At 42.8% G+C, this 20986-nt stretch overlaps 1 protein-coding gene across 2 annotated transcripts in view; it reads left to right on the plus strand.

Annotated features, from left to right (window-relative positions):
• The first annotated feature begins 8200 nt into the window (after positions 1 to 8200).
• ATP11C (ATPase phospholipid transporting 11C) overlaps positions 8201 to 20986 on the plus strand; it is a 175713-nt gene continuing 162927 nt past the window's right edge. The window contains exons 1-2 of one of the 2 annotated variants that reach the window (XM_032428196.1): positions 8201 to 8219; positions 9122 to 9220. In XM_032428196.1, coding sequence (XP_032284087.1) covers positions 9194 to 9220 — 27 coding nt within the window. In that variant the 5' untranslated portion in view covers positions 8201 to 8219; positions 9122 to 9193. The other variant, XM_032428200.1, reaches the window with a different exon arrangement.

Raw genomic sequence — 20986 nt, forward strand, 5'->3', positions numbered from 1 at the left:
TATGACCAAATGACTCAAGATAAAAAAGAAATACATCAGCTTGGTTTACACATAACTTTGCATAGTTAACCTGGCACCATCTGAAAGTAAAAGTAGATGACTGCAACACTACAACCCCACCATGGGGTACCCCAAAAAGATACCAGGGAAGGGAAATCTTCCCAGTGAACAGAGCTTTGAGTAGCACATCTGGTTGTCTATTATGTCTGGGAGAGATGACCTGAGGGGCAGATCTACTCTGACTCACAGGCAGTGTGACCAATGGGTTAGCCAGGGACTTAGAACAAGTTTCAAATAGCAATCCAAATAGTGCCACTTGGAAAACTGAAATTTTATCATCTTAAAAATGGTATGTAGGGCGCCTGGGTGGCTCAGTTGGTTAAGCAACTGCCTTCGGCTCAGGTCATGATCCTGGAGTCCCGGGATCGAGTCCCACATCAGGCTCCCTGCTCAGCAGGGAGTCTGCTTCTCCCTCTGACCTTCCTCCCTCTCATGCTCTCTGTCTCTCATTCTCTCTCTCGCAAATAAATAAAATCTTAAAAAAAAAATGGTATGTAAAATTCGTAAGTCAGAAGTAATTTAATAAATCATTCAATCCCCTCATCTTCCCATGGAGAAAATAAGGTACAGAGAATGTATGTGATTGGTCCAAGGGAAGCTCTAGGTAACAGCCAGAATTGACATCTCCTGGATCTCAGTTTAGGGCTCTCCCCAGAACAGCACACAGATTATCATTCATTCCTTTGTCAGCATTTCTTGAACTCCAACAACACGTCATGCTCTTCCCTGGAAATAGGGATACAGATAAATAAGGCATGGCCCTGCCCTCGAGAAGCTCTTATGTTTGTTATGTGTTTTGTGCATGTGAGTGTATTATAGTTACATCCTGTGACAAGAAATAAGTGAAACCAAAACGGCAAATACTTTTTCAAGTAGGACAGACTAAATACTTGCTGAAGAGTGCCAAATGAAATTAAAAATGCTAGAAAGTGAGCCAGTAAGAACTATATGACTTAAAACAGACACCAACAGAGATATTAATTAATTCAAGGTTGGATTTGATTATGTTAAGGGGAGTTTACATCACTATCACTGCTGGGAAGAGAGCCATTTTTAATGGATTTTGATGGCATCCTGCCTGAGTCTTAGTACCTAAATGTTAGCCTGGGTGAGATAAAATTTGAATTAAGTGATCAGGAAGACTGATGGATGGTGCAATCTGCAATTATTTTAAACAGTAGAAAGTGGTGAAATAGGACTGTTGAGTACCCAAAGGGCTTGTTAATTTTCAGATCTGAACTTCAAATTTTATTCTTTGGTTCCTTATGAGGTTACACCTCCTTCCCCAATTGACCTTTCTCACAAAAACTAAGTTCTGCTCAAAAATAGATGCTCACTCCCGTGCATCCTCTTAATCTAAGACCATTTGATTCGCTCTCTCCCCTGTCAGCCTTCTTTACTATCTTAGAGGAAAAAGTGTCCCTCCTTACCCCTCAAACCTGAGCCACATGCCCTTACCTCATTTCACACCCTGCTTCCTCAATTATCTTCTCTTTCTGAAATCTTTAGCTTCTCCTTTCTACAGAATCCTTTCCTCTCTGCTTTTACACATATATAGGTCTCCTTTCGTTTGGAAAAAAAAAAAAAGTTGCTTATCCTTATGGCCCTCCTAGTTATTGTACAATCTTTTTTCCTTCTTAAACCATCAAGCTTTGAGAATGAATGGTTTATACCTATAAGCTACAATCTGGCTTCTGGCCCGACTACCATTGAAAGTGCACTCTTAAAGCTCATGCATGGTTTCTGAAGCATTAAATGAAATAGCTTTTCTTAGTCCTGATTTCCCTTGACCAGGGATAGATTTCTGAGGTTTAGAGCATCTTATACCACATTTTCCATGCATACTGGACATTTTCAAGCATTCTATTGCTACTTCAACATAGTTAAAACTGAACTCACAATTTTCTCCCCTGATGTTCCCACAAATGATTCTCCTATGTATGACTGATGGCAAGCTCTATGAGACAGGGATCACATCGCTCGCATTCATTGCTATAGCTTCGCCATGCTGCTTGGATGTAGTCAATTGTTAAAATGAATAAACATCATTCTCCCGCTCACAGAGCCTTAATTCCTTAGAGTCATTTTGAATTCACCTCTTTCCTTTGTCCCATAAATTAAATCAGTGATCAAATGTTGTTAATTATGCCTTCAAAATATGGTGGCTAAGGGTATGGATTTGCTGTCTAGTAGATCTTTTTGACTCTTTGCTCTACTATTTTCTAGCTGTGACTTCGGGCAAGTTCCCTAACTTCTCCATTTCTTCATCTATAAAATGAGGATAATAGTGGTACCATATGGGGTTAGTGAGAATAAATGAGATAATGTAATATAAAGTGCTTAGCACAGTACCTAACACATAGCAAGTACTCAATAAATGATAGCTATTAAAATTATCTTTCACTGCTCTGCATTGTGAACCCACACTCTGCTAGGGATGTCTACTTACTACTTCGTATCTTTGCTGTTTCTCTTGGCTAGAATGCTCTCTTTCCTTTCTGTCCTTTCAAAATGCAATTTACTCTTTTTATTAATTTTTATTTTTGAAAGTGATGCATATTCATAAAGTTAAATAGATTAATAAGACTTATAAAGAAAAAAAGCAAACCCTATTCCATCTCTCCCAATTTCTGATCTGTACTACTAAAGCAACTACTTTGAATAATTTTAGCTATTTCTTTTAGTATTTACTTATATATTTCTATATAATGTACTTATACTGATGTTTCTTGCTCTTTCAAGTTTTAGATAGTACTGACTGTCTTCTTATTATGGAAGATACAGATTTAGACCTCTTACAACATCACCCTTTCCAACTTGTGTTCCCTTTATCCTACAAAAGATTTGCAATTTGGTAAATCAGTAAGATAGTGTTTTCATTGTTATGGCTAGGTAAATGTCTTTCACTTTGAAGCCAAGTAGCATTTTATCATGACTCATTTACTTTTTTGTGCAACTTTCAGTTTCTCCTGGAGTTACAAACTGCCTTGGTTTTTCCTAGTTGGCTTTATTTTCTATGTATCAATCACTAATTCTTCACTAATTTCCCAGTCAACTGTAAAACCTTTCTGAATACTATTCTCCACATGGTCAAACACATCAGGTAATCTATCAGTTAATTTTCAAAAATTTTTTTCTCTAGAGACATCCCTCCTGTATCCCTCCATCTTCCCACTCTCCACTAGCCTGGCTGCTCCCTAGGTGTGCCACACAGCTGTCTACCTCAAACTTTCTTTCATTATCATACCAGGAATTTCCTTCACCTCTCTTTTATGTTCATCCCATTTTCTGGATCTCATGAATTCTTCTTTCTTGGTTTACTCTCTCATATGATGGAATGTATATTTTAGTTGCTTCCTGAGAAGGGAGGTTTAAATTTTATATCATTTGGGGCACCTGGGTGGCTCAGTCATTAAGTGTCTGCCTTCGGCTCAGGTCATGATCCCAGGGTCCTGGGATCGAGCCCCGCATCGGGGTCCCTGCTCTGCGGGAAGCCTGCTTCTCCCTCTGCCCCTCCCCCTGCTTGTGTTCCCTCTCTCGCTGTGTCTCTCTCTGTCAAATAAATAAATAAAATCTTTAAAAAATAAATAAATAATAAAATAAACTTTTTATCATTTACTACTCCTCAACATGGACCCATTGCTCCTGTAGGCAGGTCTACTTACCATTTACTGGAATATTTTCACCTCCACATCTTTGCCATTTATCTTGGTTAGAATGTTCTCCTACTTCCTGTCTACGTGTCCAAATGCTATTTGTATTTTCAAACTTATTTTTATTTTTATGAAAATAGTGTATGCTCATAGTTTAAAAGTTAGTTATAAGACTTATAAAGAGAAAACAGAGAAGTTTCTTATCCCATTCTTTTCCATTCTCAATCTATGCATCTAGAGGCAAGTACTTTTCATTATTTTAGCTGTTTCTTCTGATGTTTACCTCCTTATTTCTAAATAATAAAACTATACTGATATATTTTGACTTAATGACTCATTATGGAAGATAAAGATTTACTCTTCTTATGCCATATCATCTTCTCTGTCTCTAGTCTCTGTCTATCTTCCCAATGTAGCTTGAGAGGATGTAGAATTCTGAATTAGAAATCATTTTCTCAGAATCTTAAAGGCCAAACTATATCTCAGTGAATTCATTGTGATTCCTAGAGATTGCCTCTTCTCTTCCACTGTACTAAAATACCCCATCCTTTTAACAGTCAGAGTTCTAGCTTGCATGCCTTTGGTATCCTTTTAATAGTCAGAGTTCTAACTTGCGTGCCTTTGGTATCATGATTACTAGAATATACCTACTTCTCCATTTTGAAAAGCAAAACAACATTAGATCATCCACAGTCCCTTTGGACTTCTGCTGTTCTCCATGATTACTAACCTCATTTGTCAGTGCCCTCGATGTAATTAATATGGGCTATTTGGAGCACTACAACAGGGAGCCCTGATCTTATCTGACAAAGCGACATTTAAACTGAGATCTGAAGGATGAATAGCAAAGTCCATGAAAGCATTCCAGTGGAGATGGTTGTATGTGCAAAAGCTGTCAGGGGAAAGGAAACTTTGGGAACTCAAGGGATGAAAGGTGGCCAGTGGGGTGGAGCTTGGTGACTAAGAGGGAGAGTAGGCCCACCTTTATGCTAGAGAGGAAGGCAGGGGCCAGAGAATTCAGGGCCTAGTAGGTGATGTTAAGGCAAGATTCAGGACTTATCCTAAGAGTGATGAGAAGCTGCTGAAAAGTCATTAAGTAGGGGAGTGATTTGATCTGTCTTCCAAAGATTTCTGGGGTTGCAGTGTGCAGAATGAATTGGAGAGAGCCAATAATTAGGAAGATATGGATAAAATCAGTTTTAAGTAAGTGTTAGGGCCAGACTTGGAAGGGAGAAAGAAATTTCAAATGGGCAAAAGGTAGTCTTATGAAGTATGTTTGAAAGCTCAGCAGACAGTTAAATTTCTTTAACTTGCTGATGGCAGTGATTTAGATGCTGATATAACAGCTTCAATTTTTTTTCTTTTTTTTCTTTTTTTAGTATTAGATGGAAAAAGTGTCTCCTTCTCACCATTCCCTTCCTGATGGGATCCTGAATTGCTGATCAACTGACTGATCCCAGAAGCAGTTTGCTCCCCTCCTTCCCACGTGTGGACTGCCATCCTGTGCCCTAGTGGTTGTTCTGCCCATTTGCCATGGTGAGAATTCTGAGGGGTTGAGGTAGAAGGTGGGAAAGAGTAAGGGAAGCAATAGAGAAGGGCTTCTGAGGGGCTTGCATAGAAATGGGCAGCAGAATTGAAATGGTGGAGGAAGAACACTTTCCCTTTTTCTGACAGTAAGCATTATATGTAGTCACGATAGTAATAAGGACAGAAGACTGCTTCCTCAGAATTCCTGCCTGCAGGAGACTGGGGCTTCTGCTGAAGTCAGCTGATACACCACAAGAGTTGGTGTATACCACCGGTTCTGACAGTTTAGTCAGGAGGAAGTTAGTTTTTGCAGTTCTGTTTATGCAGTTGGCCAAATGAAAAATGCTGGCTGATGGGCTTGCTTTTCATAGTCATCGACAACAGTTTTCTACAACACCTAGGTTTTCTTTGGAAACTGTGAAGAGGTACTGAAAAGAAGAAAAATAATTTCTTCTTGTCTTAAAGAAGCTCACAAAGGAAAGTAATTCTAAAGGGCGCTTATGAGAGTAACTAATTTCAAGTTGGGTTTGGATATGGGAAAAAATTACCTTGCATAAATTTCGTGTTTTGTTGAGCATATTTTGATTTGTGTATTGCATTTTTATAGTCAAGCAAATTAGTCTGAACCCATGAGTATAGGTGTTGTGATGAAATAATTAGGACATAGAGATAGCAGAATTACAATAACAAATGAAAATTAGACCAGCAATATTGCTATATCTTGGGGGATCAAAATGCCTTGCTTTTAAGCTGGACAACATAGCAATGGCATGTGACATAATACACAATGGTGTGTGAGAGAATACTGCAAAATAATTTCTAGTTCTTTAATTTTTAATTTTTAAATTTTTTTCTTTTTTTAAGTATTCTCTACACCCAGTATTGGGGGGCGTTCCAAATTCATGCCCCGGAGATCAAGAGTCACTTGCTCTATGGGCTAAGCCAGCCAGGTGCCCCTAATTCTCTAGTTTTTTTAAAAGTTGATCAGTTTGAGAGACACCTGGCTGGCTCAGCCGGTGGAGCTTGTGACTCTCGATCTCCCGGTCGTGAGTTTGAACCCCCCCAACATTGGGTGTAGAGATTACTTAAAAAAAGAAAAAAAAAAGTTTTTTTTAGAAGTTGATCTGTTTGAATCTGTAAGTACATTTTTTCCTTTTGTTTAACAAAATTGTATATGGAAAGATATTACTTATTATTTACTAGTAAGTACTTGCATCTCCAACATCTAAATTCATTTTCTATTACCTATTTTATTGATAAGGATGTATTTTATTGATAAGAATTCTATACTTATTCCTAGAACAAATGATAATCACTGCTTCCACCTCCAAATTTCAGTATCTAGAAAAGTGCCTGCCACATAGTAGGTGTTCAACAAATAATTAGTGAATTAAATTATATTAGTTGCTGTGTTCAATAAAGTAAAGCCAGAAAATAAACTCTATTCGAAAATAAATCTTTGAAATAGTACAGAACAAAACCTTAGATCCATTTTGCCAATAAAATAAATATCCTAATATCTGATTAATATACATCTAACATAAATCTTAAAAATCATTAGATATAGCCTCAAGTGTGAACAAACAGAAGGAACTGTAATAGGGAAAGAATTGCGAATGTTTCCAATCGTATTACTTCTTGGCAATTAAGACTATTTGGGAACGTACCTTAAGTCTCCTGCATTGGCACTTCATTGGGGATGGGCTACTCATTGCTCACAGAATCAAGTTCGAACTTCAGAGGGTGTTTCTGAAGATCCTTTTGGGTTTTAATGTTCATTTGGGCCGCCCCACCCATACATCCCGGGCGTCTGCCAAGACGATGTGTTCTTTTTCTTAGCTTGCACTGCGCCTTCTCACCGACCTCTCACCGACCTCTCCCTCGGCCTGGACTTTGCCCACTGGGCTCCTTCGGTCACACCCTCTACAACCTTCCCACGTTGCAAGGTCCAGTTCAATCTCCAGAGCCTTCAGGAAAGCTTCCCCAGCCCCCTTTGGGATGCAGTATCGCTCTGCTGAATTTCCCTCAGCACTTGGGAGTCTCTACTCTAGCAGTCATTACTTTCAAACGTGGTTTTTGCCTGTCGCTATCCCCCCCACCCCCCATTAGATTGCAACCACCCTGTTGGGGAGGTCTTTTAAGTAGTCGCCGTGTCCAGCCCCTCGCACAGTGCCTGGTACAAAGAAAATGCCCAGTAAAGATTTGTTGACATAAATCTAAACCCCAGAGAGGAAAAGAAGCGCCTGTGCCCAGCAGCAAAGGCCCTTCACGACCTGAGGGGCGGCCTGTGGTGTAGCTTGACCCTGTCCCCAGCTCGAAACTGGCAGGAGAATGTGGCGCGGCAGGAGGCTCGTGTAAATGTTTCTCAACTCTCTACTTATTTCATCTTTACTTTTATAGAGGAATCTGAAAGTTCTTCTCCAGCAGCCTCGGGGCAAGCCAACAGGGCGGTGCAAGTCGGCTGAGGTGGGGGTTGGGATGCCCGGTCTCGTGGCAATTCGAGATTCAGGTTTTATATTTAATTTTTGAAGTTTCACAAATTCCAGTTCCAAACTAGGAGCCGAGAGTGTAGAGGGTTTCCTGGAGCATAAATTTTGAGTCCTAGGCAAGGCTCCCAGCATTCAGGGCTTTGCCTCATTTATCCTCCTCACATTTCTCACCGCGGGAATCTACGGAGCACTCCCGGCCACCACATCCAGCCGGAGCCGAGAACCGCGGTGCGGCGCAGCGGTCTCAGCCGCTTCCTCCTTCAACCCTTTGGGCAAACCCCGTCCGGGCGAGTGGGGGAGCTCCCAGCCCGCAGTACGAGGCGGAACGGGGGCACGGTTGGACTACAACTCCCAGGATGCTCTGGGAGATGCGCGGAGGAGGGGGCCAGGGGGAGGGGCTTGGGGTGGGGGGGTGGCAGGGAAATCCCGCCCCGCTGCGCAGCGGCAGCGACACAAAGCCTGACTTTACAACCTCATAGAGAAAGTGGAAGTAAGACGGCTTAGGCGGGGAGGCAGGACGGGAGAAAGAACTGGAGGAGGGAAAGCTGCGTAGGTGGGAGCGAAGCGAGGGTGGTGGGGAGACCCGCGCCTTTGCAGATGAGGAGGGGGCGGCTTTCATAACTAATCCCCCCGCTCCGCCCCCGCTGGGGTCTCCACAGTGTCCTGCCTGTCCCCACTCCTCGCTGAGAGCCCGGCTCCTCCCCGCCGCGTAGCGGGGAGCCCGGCTGCCTCGCGTGCTCGGGGCGGGCCGGCGGACTGCACAGTGGTTCCCCAGCCCGGGTGCGGGACGAAAGCGCGGGGCAGAGCGGCTGCCGCGGACCGAGAAAGGGCTGCGAGCGAAGCGGTGCTGCGCACGAGTTAGGGCCGGGGCAGGGGAGTAGTGTGGGGCTGAGGCGAGGTGAGGCGCGGGGTGCCCCGGGAGGGTCCCCCGTGCCCCAAGTGGGGCGGAAGCACGCGTGCTAGCTGCCGAGGCCGGCGGGGAGGGAGGGCGGGCGGTGGCGCTGTGCCGGGGAAGAGTGCAGACAGCGGGGTGCCGAGCCCGGCGCAGGCGGAGAGATTGGGGCGCCCCCCTCCCCGCGGGAGGAGCCTAGTGCTCCTCCGCCATCCCTCCCCCGCGCGCCCGGCTCGCCTTCTCGGCAGGCTGCTGCGGGAGCGGCGGGGCGGCGGTACTGGGGCCAGACCAGGGGGAGCGGCGGGGCCGCCGCCCCCGAGACGGGCGGGCCGGGGGCGGGCTGTGAGTGGGGCGGGAGCGGGGCGGGGGGGGGCGCGGGCGCCAGGGCGCGAGGGCGCGGGCGGCTGGGGGGCGGGGGAAGCGCGGAGAGCCTAGGAGGGCAGGCGGTGGCGGGGCCGCCCGCCTCGCCGCCCGCTTCACGCCGCCGGCCCCCGCCGCAGTGTGTTTTGTGGACGGCACCTTCCCAGACAGCTCAGTAGAGCCCAGCTCGGCGCCCGGCAGCCTTCGTCGCGATGTTCCGCCGGAGCTTTAATCGTTTTGTAAGTACACTCGCTGCGGCTCCACGCGTGCGGTTTGCTTGCTCGCCAGCCGTTCGCTGGGTCCTTCGGAGCAATTTTCTAAGGGGATAATTGCATCCGTGGGAGCCACCACCACCACCCTCTTTTTAGATTTTAACTGAACCACGTTGCCCGGGCGGCCGGGGTGGGGAGGCAGGTAAGGCTCCCAGAGTCCCCCTCCCCCCGGACAATTTAACCAGAGCTTCCCGGGGTTTTGCAAACTCTGTCTCCGACCGGGGGCCGCCCTCCGGCCGGATGGTGGTGGGATTCGTGGGGGGACCGGTCCAGGGGCCCCTCGGTTTGCCAGTTAGTCGAAGATGGCGTTTTATTATCAGGGAGGTTGCTTTCTTTTGTTTCCTCTGCCACGAGCACATGGAGGTAAACCTAGACCTGTCACTGTGTCCCAAAAAAAGACCTGGGGAGTGAGGGAGCTGGAGGCGAGGGCAGGACTCAGCCTTGCCCGGGGATCGGCCGGGCGGGGGTCTGCTGACCAGAGGCTGAGCAAACTTTGGAGACCCAGCCTAAGAAGCTCACCTTTAGGGTATAATAAAAGCGAAGGCGATTGTCAGGGTGGGCTGGGTGGATGTGGAGACGCGAGGAGGCTGCACGGCGGCGTCTGAAACCTCACCGAGCCCTGAACGCCCCGTACTTCGAGCCGGTGAGAAAAGGCAGGCTCCGGCTGAATTCCTCCGTCCACGTTTACCCCTTGCAAATCCCCAGAAAAGGGAACTGTATTTCCGTGGGAGTTTGGCATTCAAGAAAAGCGATTTCTGGCTACTGACTTTTTTGAGTAACCTGTTTACTCCTAGAGAGTACATTAAGAATGGAGCAAAGCCGGGACCATTTACTTCTGTGCTATTTGTAGCAACTTCCTTAATTGCAAGATGAGGTGGCGGGAATAGGATTTTATTTCTGCCAATGATGTGAAGGAAAGGGCTCATCTGTAAATTTTGATTTTTTTCAGTCGTTCAGAAAAATGGTTCAGTGCTGTGCGCTCCCACCCACCCCCATTAAAATATATGTTTGAGAACTTGTCGATTTGGCCCTTTTCATGTGATTATTCCTTATCAGAGCATTGCTAACATTTTTTTCAGGCGTCGGATGAATTTGCTCTCATTTTTCTCTGCATTTGAAACTTTCACGAATGAACCCTGGCTAAAAGAAATAATTGTACATCCCTTTTGAGGATATTATCACAGTAGTGCTATGTTAATGTTTTTCTAAATGTTTACCTCACCCAGAAACCTGTCTTATGCAATTGGAGATTACCTGTGGCACAGAGCAAAAGAGGTTGTACATATCAAGCATCTTGAAATCTATAGGAATTGGCTTGTACTGGATGCTTTGCCAAAGCAAGGGACGAAAATTGGTTTCTCACATTTAGCCTGAGAAGGTACAAAAGCATTGTACTTCATAGTTGTATTTCACATTAGATTCTTGTGATCTGGGAGTGTTGTTAGGGCTGACAAAAAGGGAAAGGTGACAGAGCGAATTGTAATAATTGGAGAAGGATAATCTTTTCACAGGGCACTTGAATAGGCAAAAACAACTGGACTCTGGTTCATAATGAATTCATTATCTTAAAATTGAGATGCTGACATCCCCGATTTTTTTTAAGGGTTTGAACATTTGAAACCATACAACCCAACTATTGGTCTAAAAGCCGCCTTTGATTTTCTTCTGCTAAGAGTGATCTGCATTGTATCAGGGTCTGGTAATTAAGCAGTGCTGGCCCAGGAAGCTAGGGCACGCAGTAGAATTTGCAGCAGTGGTTGAGGTGCCAGCCTGCAGGTTTGAGGCTAGTACTTTGCATCCCCGACCAAGATCTCTGCAGAGAATCACTTACGTTCACACTGAAATGAGCTTTGACCTCATTGTTCGCCTGAAATACCCGACTGCTCACGTTTTCCTGCGCAACCATGACTATGGTAAGTCTTGGGAATTTGTACCAGTGCAGTAAGCTGTAAGGTTCTCAGGAGTTGTATCTGAGCCGGAGGCCTCGGGCAAGGAATTAATCTGCAAACCATTGGACTGAATGTGAAATATGTTCTTGAATACTCATTGCTAAAGATGACTTGGAAAATGGGAGGGGGGCAAATTTTATCTCCCCTAGATCAGTATGTCGCTGTCCTCATCTTTTGCCTGGTAGAGATTATTTGAAGAGCACTCCTATTTAAATCACTAGAAGGCTAGTTTGAGATTTAGGTTGGACTTTGAGACTTGCACAGCAATGTAGATATAGTCCAAGTGGGGTGCTGTCTTATGATGGCTTTTGTATTTCAGAAGTGGGGCTGTGAATTCCTTTCAAAATTAAGTGGTTTTCTGTGTGTACCTATATGTATCTCAAATAGACTTTGAACATGACAGAAATTACAGTGGTGTTGATTGTAGTTGTTGGTCACTGAAAACTACATGCATGTGGCCATAGGGCTTTACATTTTAAACCTGAGGTGGGAAGTAAATATCTTTTGGGAGTAGCATCATCTTCTAATGGCTCAGTAGTGTTTGCTGAATCGTCTTAAAAATGCCATCTCCTCAGGTTCTCCAATTTCAAGCTAAAAGAAATAGTACTTCATTGTATTTCTTAAAGATATGGCCTTGACTTCCTTGCCATTAATAATACTTTTTTTCTGATGAATTATGACTTTCCTTTTGACAGTTTTGAGGTAGAAATTTGGTGGATTTGGTGTAGGATTTTAGGGTTTAGGCATGTAGGGGGTGTCTTAGAAGATTTAAGAGTTGCGTGTCTGAGTATAATAAAAGCACCACCTATTCCCAATCAACATCTCCATTTTCCATAAATATAATAAAAAATAGTAGCTTTGTCTATACAATTTATTTCCTTTAAAGGCATGTCTAATTGGAAGTCTGGACTAGTTGAGACTTAGGGGTCAGGGACTTTTATATTATCCTTTTACTCTTCATAAAATTCCTAATGATTGCAGGAGCATTTTCACATGGGTTTAAAGACTTAATGAGAGTCTAAACAATGAGTTACCCCTCCCCTTTTTTAAAGATGTTATTTTTACATAAGCTCCACACCCAATGTGGGGCTCCAACTCACAACTCCAAGATCAAGCGTCGTCGCGTGCTCCACCGACTGAGCCAGCCAGGTGCCCTGCCCCCAGACCTTTTTGACATTATTTCATGCTAAAGATTCAAAAGAACACATTCCTTGATAAAGTAGATTCAGAGGAGTTGGGCCAAGTAGATGCTGTCAATTTAGCTTCTCAGAATGATATCAAACAGGCATGAATTTCTAGGTCATTGATAAATGAAAGCTTAAATTGTGAGTGAAATACTGGAAAAATTTTGTCTCTGATTCTAGAAGCTCTCAAACTGCTTTGGTTCCATGAAGCATGCAGCATATAGTAATATCACACAGAAAATGTCGAATCAAAGAGGCTCAGGACTAGAAAGCAATTAGACTGCCTAAGGTGGAATGAAAATTCAAAATCAGACCAAAAATATTTAAAATAATTAGTGAAATGGATAACTAATTTATTACTTTGAGTCCAAGCCAAGGCCAGTCCAGTGAAGCAATATTGGGAGGCAGTTAATAAAATAATTCAGGTAATTGATGTTTTTTTTTTTCTTTTTTGCAGCAAGAAGGTTCTCGGTTTCCTTCAATTATCAGGGTAATTAAGCTTTTGTTTCCCCCCCCGCTTCACTTTACTAAAACCCTTGGCCTGACATTGCTGAGCCTGGAAATATTGATGAGTTCATTTTATTATGTTTAGAAATTAATTCAGATGTGTGTATTGCAGTATTTTTGCATTCACACAAGCCTTACAAATAGTCTGTGCATCTTGGCTCCTACCAGGTAGTTCATACATGGCTATTATGGTTATTTTTTTTTTAATTCCAGTGTAGTTAATGTACAGTCTTACATTAGTTTCAGGTGTACAATATAGTGATTGAACACTTCCACATATTACTCAGTGCTCATCAAGATTAGTGTACTCTTCCTCCCCTTCACCTTTTTCACCCATCCCTCCACCCACCCATACATGGCTAGGTTTAACAGTTGAATTTGACCTTACTAAAAGCAACCTTTTTTATCTTACTGTAATCTCCTTTTAACTTGTGTGGCACCCTAGATCAGTTTTTTAAGAATTAAGCCCTCATGCCCTAGGGCATCCATTGCATATAATAAATTATCTCCTATGCATGCATCCGCAGATGAGGAATTTCAGCTGAGAAAGGCTGCCCTAGCCTGAAAGCTTCGGGGCAGGAACAGTTAGCAACGTACCAGGTGCATAGTAGGAGTTCGATAAATATTTTTTGAATGAACAGCTTTTATGTGTTTCACATAAATAATTATTACTTACAGACAGTGATATTTGTAGCAAATTCCTTCTTATGAAGAATGAGTTCTAGTTAATTAGGTGTGATACTGTGATTTATAAGAAGACATATGTATGTATGTATATATATATTTGGTCTCTCCCAGTTTCTGGCACAGAGCTCCTAAAATCCTTGGAATTCCCTGGGACGAAAGCAGTAAAGGTGTCTGTTATGTTAATGAGGCGACTTTTGGAAAGCACCTCCGGTTGGGGGCTGGTTGCCTGGGGAATCCAACCTTGTGATCAGAGGGTTGGAACTTTCAGTCTTACCCCCTGACCTCTGGGGAGGGGAGAGGGCCTGAAGATTGAGTTCTGTAGCCATTGGCCAATGAGTTAATCAGTCGTGCCTCTGTAACGAAGCCTCCATTAAAAGCCCAAAAGGACAGGGTTTGGAGACCTTTCAGGCTGGTGAACAAGTGGAAATTTGAGGATAGTGGTGCACCCTTAGCCCAGACCTTGCCCTGTGCTGACCATAGTATAATCTTTATTAGATGGTTATGTTATTTTATGATCTTGCAGAGCGTTATTTCATTCAACAAATATTCACTGAACACCTACTATGTGTAGGGCACTATGATAGGCCCTGTGGACACATGGGTGAGCAAGTCAAAGTCCCTGTCTTCAGAAGCTTTAATTATCATTACATGCATGGCAATAGATAGAGAGGACATGGTGACTACACTGTCTCTAACACATCTATAACGTACCGTGAAACTTGATTTTCATGAAGAAGTTACTGTTGTATGCTTATCATTTGTTTTTCTACCAAAAATAAGAGTGTACAATCTCAGTTATATCCTGGTTGTTTGGATTTCAGGTAAAAAGGAATTTGTTGCGTTTGACCCTTCAATGTGACCTATACATGGCAAACTGCTCTTTTGCAAATAGATGCTAGTCTGATTCTGTGTAAGGTGGGAAACCTATTTAGGGTTGAGTCACTATTACTTGAAATAAATACTATTTATTTACTTGCTGTTAAATTATATATTAAATAGCCTGAAAACGAATTCCTTTTTTCCTGATTTTTTTTTTTATTGATTAAGCAACATAAAATTCTGAAAGTCTTCTAAATACCTTCTATATAGGTTTACCGTTTGCTCCTGTTTATGACTACGGCTCATAATTCAACCCTTTATTAGTGGGCAGTATTGAGTGCCTACAAATCAGGTAGTTTCCCGTGCTCTTAATGAACTTTCAGCAGAGGTGAGATTTGGGCAGGTGAAACTGGCCATTTTCATATTGATGCAGCTCTCCGAATGAGCTTGTTTTCTTCACCTACTCTACCAGTTAACCACCGGCTGGGCAGTGGGTTCTGGGAGGTAAAAGATGGCCAGTGGCCCCTGGGAGAGCCATGACTAACTTCCCTGTGTCTGGATGATATGCAAAGAACTAGCCCATGAGTGAATTCATATACTGGTTTATGGAAAAAATCATCAAGGCTGATTGCTTGTCTAACATGGTTGATCAGTTCTCCCCAAAGAGGGTGAAAGCATGGGACACAAAATAACTGGGTTTTTTTTCCATCAAGGAGGTGGAGTTTCCTGTACATCTGTAGTGCTTTATACGGATTAATCTTTTGCATCTGGACTGTGAGATTGAGAGAACTTTTCTGATTGGGTGGAGGGAGTTTCTGGGCTTCCATAAGTGAGCTAGGTGCCGTTTTCAAGTTTATTTCTGTTCACTTCACACTTAACCTTCTTGGCTTGGTACAGGGGTGGATCAGTGGTGATTGTAAAACAAACAGTAGCATGACTGCAGCATATGTTAACACTACTGCAGTTTAATGATGAATGAGCATTCGGCACTGCAGATATGGGTGTGGGTTGCCCTATGCCAGCACATTGGCAGACAGCCCCTCGATGACTGCAGTGTATGGATGGATTGCTGGTTTGGCTGACTTCTTGATTATCTGGCTTATAGATAATGTTGGACCATGGATATCCAGATTTGGGAGGTTAATCTGTGTTTGTGAAGTACAGATTGCCATCATTTTTTTTTGCCCCATATATAATTAATAGAACGTAGGAGGATTAGTGAGGCCTATCCTGTTCAAGCATCTATTTGTTTTCTTAGCCTCCTTCATTATATGTTAAAGTATTATGGTGGCTGTACTTTTCTAGTCTCTTCTTCTTTGCCTAGGTATTCCTGGAAAAATCAAACCATCTTCTTGATAATGATCTTGCAGCTAGTGTAGCATCAAGTAAACAGTAGATGCTCAATAAATACTTTCGGTATTGTTTTGATCTGAATTGTTAACACAGTCTGAATCTGTGGTCACAGGTGAAAATGATCAGAAAAAAGTAATTTCATGCCTGCTTAAAAAGTAATCAGAAAAACTAGCGTTTACATGAGGCTGTTTTCTTAATTCAAAAGATTATCTTTAGCACCTCCCCCTTCCTTGGCCATACATAAAAAGCTGTAATTAATGTACTATCCTCAACTTCTAAAATTATAAGCAAATTTACATTCTTTTTGTTAAATGCCGTTCATTAGCTTATATTTTCTGTTGCCACCAGCACATCAAGTCTTTTCTGAAAAACAAAGCTGCAGTGTTAACTCTTCAAGAGCTGTATGTCTTTTGGCTTTCCCTGGTAAGTGTGCATTATTTTAATTCAGGATATCACTTAGTATTTGGTGCTGGGAATGTAAAATACTTTCCTGTTTGCACCTCATTGCCATTAGTTGGGTGGATTCCATTAGCAAGAAGACAGCAGACCAGAGGAACTGTAGAGTTTAAGGGATTTGGAAGCAGCAGACCAGAGGAACTGTAGAGTTTAAGGGATTTGGAAGCAGTTTTGTTGTGAAAAGAGACTCAGCCTTGTTAAAAGGGTTGGTGCAAATTCTGTTTCTGCCATTTACTGCCCAGCTTGGGAAATTGGGCACTGTGGTTCATAGACATCAGTGCGTTGATCAAAATGTCATCTTTGGACTCCTTGCATAAGAATCATCTGGGGGCACCTGGGTGGCTCAGTTGTTAAGCGTCTGCCTTCGGCTCAGGTCAGGATCCCAGGGTCCTGGGATCGAGCCCCACATCGGGCTCTCTGCTCGGCGGGAAGCCTGCTTCTCCCTCTCCCACTCCCCCTGCTTGTGTTCCCTCTCGCTCTGTGTCTCTCTCTGTCAAGTAAATAAAATCTTTAAAAGAAAAAAATCATCCGGGCTGCTTATTGTAAACAGATTCCTAGGACTCAGGTCTCCTGAATCCAAGTCTCAGGTGATAGGTCCCTGAAAAACTGCATTTTTAGCAAGCACTCCAGATGGTTCTGAAATTCACTAAAATTTAAGAGCACCCATGTCATAAACATTGAAATATTTATTTTCTGTGTACATTCTCTGTTCACCTGTCTTTACTTTTCCTCATCTACAGAATGAATCTGATAATACTTCATCAGGTTGTTGGGAAAATGTTTGGTAGACTATTTCACACTATTCCAGTTGTGTTAGAGGTCCCCAAAACCACTCCCAGGTTTCATGGTTTACTGGCAGAACTCACAGGACTTAGCATATAGTTGTGCTCACAGCTATGATTTATTAGAGCAAAAGGATACAAAGCAAAGTCAGCAGAGGGAAAGGGCACATGGGGCCAAGTCCAGAGGAAGCCAGGTGCAGCTTCCAATGGTCCTCTCCCACTGGAGTCACAAGGGTTGTGCTTAATTCCTCCAGCAACGAGTTGTGATAACTTGTATAAAATGTTGTCTACCAAGGAAGCTCATTAGAGACTCCGTGCCCAGGGTTTTTACAGGGACTTGGTCATGTAGACCCCCTCTGCCTGGTATGTGCCAAAATTCCAGACTCCCAGAAGGAAAACAGGATTTAGCATAAACCATATTGTTTGTACCAAGAGTTTAGGCACAGCTGGCTACTCTTAACCATTTAGGGTGGTGGGAACCTTCCCAAAATCCAAATCCCCAGCTGCTTGCGAGCTTTGTAAGCAGGCCTTTTTTTAAGAATAGCAGTCTCAGGCCTGCTAGGTTAACCCTTTCCTAACAGTAATGTTACAAATACTGGTATTTTTCAGTGGAGGGAAGTGACTTGCCCATGGTCGTTAAGCTAATCAACAGAGTTGAGACTGAGACTCCCAGCAGTCACCACCCCTTTTCTTTGCTGCATGCAGCCATGCTTCTGGATTATGGGTCATCCTTTTTCATATTGTTGAATGCATTCACTTTTTGTCACTTGCAGCAGAAGAGCAGCCTGCCCGCTGGTAACTTGATGCACCCAGTGGGGGAGCCAGGAAGTATTGATGTTTCTGCCAGTTTAGCGTCAACACTTGCTGGTTTCCTCTCTGGAGCATCACCAAGTTCGTGGATTTTCATTTTTTCCTGACTTTTGGATTTTTGTTAACGACCCCCTCCCTCCTTGTTCCATTCATTTACCCATAGTCCCAACACTCATTTGCATCATTACCTCATTGCATTCTGTACATGGCTAGCTGTTAGCTCATAGGCAGCAGCTGGTTTAAAAATTTGGGGGTGGGAGGTAACACAATGCCAAAGTGCAGGCATACTGAAGAGTATTTAGTGAAGGATGACTATGGAGGGAAAACCTGCCAAAAGAAAAAAAGAATAAAATTCTTGGGTTAATGCATTTTATGGCAATATTTATATTGTTTGAATCCAGGAGTGTTTTTTTTTTTTTTTTGAGTTTTACAGTCATGAAAAACCGCAGGGATATCTCTGCTTATTCTTAAGTTTCAGTCTTTTTTTTTTTTTTTGCTGTTATCAAAAAGGAAAATTAATAATTGTTTTATGATCTGGGCAAGGAATAAATCAGGAACTCATACTGAAAGATGTAGTAATCCTACAGATCAATAGGGAGCAGAAGCCAGGGGCGAACTGTCACAAGTAAGTAACAGCTGGGTAGAGCAGATTATGTAAGCTACACCTGTTGTGTAAGCAGCAGGGATGTTCTTTAAGCTTCACAATTAATGTAGTTTGCAATAATATGGATTAAGGGGTCTATAGTATAGTGCACAATTAACTTTGGCTTCTTTTCTGAAAACATTCATGTGAATCACAGGCTTCCTTTGAACACTCATGCCCTGCTTGTGCTGTAGAAGTATGTAAGGCACAGCCCTGCTCTCCAGTAGCTTGCAGTCTAGTATAGAGACAGAAGATTACATACAAGACCAGCCTCCTTACAGGGCATTTGGTCATCAGTCAGTGCTGCTCTCCTTTTATAGAGGCACACACAGTAAGTGTGGCCGCCTTTCAGAAGAGGGCACTGAATCTCACTCTGTTGTGGCTGGGGGAGGGATTGGTAGAGGAGGTAGCATATGAACTGGGTGGTAAGGGACCCAAAGTATTGAAGTTCATGGAATTTTAGGGCCGGGCAACCTCATTACAGGAAGAAGCAATCTACTGGAGCAGTTAGACCCTGTTATTGCTTATGGTACTTAGAGCAGTGGAACAAGTCAACAGAGGGCATGGGTTCCACCTCCAAATGCTGGAGAAAGACCAAAACCTTGGTCTTCAATGCCTTATGTTTGCTGTGGTAAGATTTAAACTTTAAAAGAGGGAAAACTAAAAAGGGAGTTCAGGCAGCTCTCGGTCTTCAAAACAATAGCTACAGGAATCTTCTGTGGGCTCTTTTCCGAAATCCATGACTTCAGTGATGGTGGTCATCAGTCTTCTGACTCGGTGCAGAAGCAATAAGGTAGGAACTAGGGTGGAAGCACCTGGGGTAATATTTCAAGATACTGCTTCATGTAGTATATGGTTATTTGTCCTGCATATATAATGCTTACTTTCAGAAACTTTTACTACATGGGGACATTGTGGTAGATAGTTTATTATCTTGAGTACTGATGGTCATTTATATGCATACCTCGTTTTATTGTGCTTTATTTTATTGTGCTTTGCGGATATTGTGTGTTTTTACAAATCAAACGTTTATGGCAACCCTGTGTTGAGCATGCTTATTAGCACCATTTTTCAAACAGCACTTGCTCACTTTGTGTCTCTGTCACATTTTGGTAATTCTCACAGTATTTCAAACTTTTTCATCACTATTATGTTTGTTATGGTAATCTGTGAAATAATTATGACTGGCTGAAAGCTCAGATGATGGTTAGCATTTTTTTCAGTAAAAAAGTTTTTAGCAATGGGCGCCTGGGTGGCTCAGTTGGTTAAGCGACTGCCTTCGGCTCAGGTCATGATCCTGGAGTCCCGGGATCGAGTCCCACATCGGGCTCCCTGCTCAGCAGGGGGTCTGCTTCTCCCTCTGCCCTCTTCCCTCTCGTGCTCTCTGTCTCTCATTCCCTCTCTCTCAAATAAATAAATAAAATCTTTAAAAAAAAAAGTTTTTAGCAATAAAATTTTAAGATTAGGGTATGTACATTGTTAATGCTATTATACACTTAATAGACTACAGTATATTGTAAGCATAATTTTTTTAAAGATTTTATTTTTAAGTCATCTCTATGCCCAAGATGGGGCCCAAACTCACAACCCCAAGATCAAGAGTCACATTGCTGTACTCACTGAGCCTGCCCGGTGCCCTAGTAAACGTAACTTTTATATGCACTGGGAAACCAGAAAATGAATGTGACTCACTTTATTGTGATATTTGCTTTATTGTTGTGGTCTGGAACTGACCCTGCAATATCTCCAAGGTGTGACTGGATTTAAAAAGCTGGGGATCAGGCCTTGGTCCAGGAGCACATTCTTTACAGTACCCTTCTGTTTCACTACCGCTAGACAACATGGCTCTTTAGTAGACATTCAGACTTGACCATATCATTGTGTGTTCCCGGAACACGAATTACATCTTATTCTCTCAACCAGTGTATCTCCAGACGACGTTGATGTACTTTTCTTTTTCACATCACGACTGCTACTCTTGTCTAAACCATCAACATCTCTCCTCTTTCATATTTGTTCCTCCTTCAGTCTTCCTCTTTCAATAAATGACACCATTCCTGACCCACTTGTTCAAGCTAGAAACCTAGCAGTCATCCTTAATACCGCCTTTCCCTTCATCTCCCACATCTAATCTCACAGCAAATCTAGTAGGTTTGGTTTCTGAAAGAGCTCTCAAAGCCGTCCACTTCTTTGCATGTCCACCTCTACTGCCATCCAATTCTGCACATTTCATGTAAATGGCCTCCTATAATATTTGCTCTTTTGTGATTGATTTCTTTCATTTAGTATGATGTTGTCAAGGTTTTTTAGTCCATGTTGTAGCATGTATCAGTACTACATCCCTTTCTGTGGCTCAGTAACCCACCGAATGGATATACCACATTTTGTTTGTCCATTGATCAGGTAGGTGATGGGCATTTGGATTATTTACACGTTATGGTCATTATGAATAATGCTGCCGCTTTGAACATTTTTGTACGTGTTTTTGTGTGGGCATATGTTTTCAGTTCTCTTGGGTATATACCCAGGAATGGAATTGCTAG

Source organism: Phoca vitulina, unplaced genomic scaffold (genome assembly GCF_004348235.1).
Source record: "Phoca vitulina isolate PV1807 unplaced genomic scaffold, GSC_HSeal_1.0 scaffold39, whole genome shotgun sequence".
NCBI lineage: Eukaryota > Metazoa > Chordata > Mammalia > Carnivora > Phocidae > Phoca > Phoca vitulina.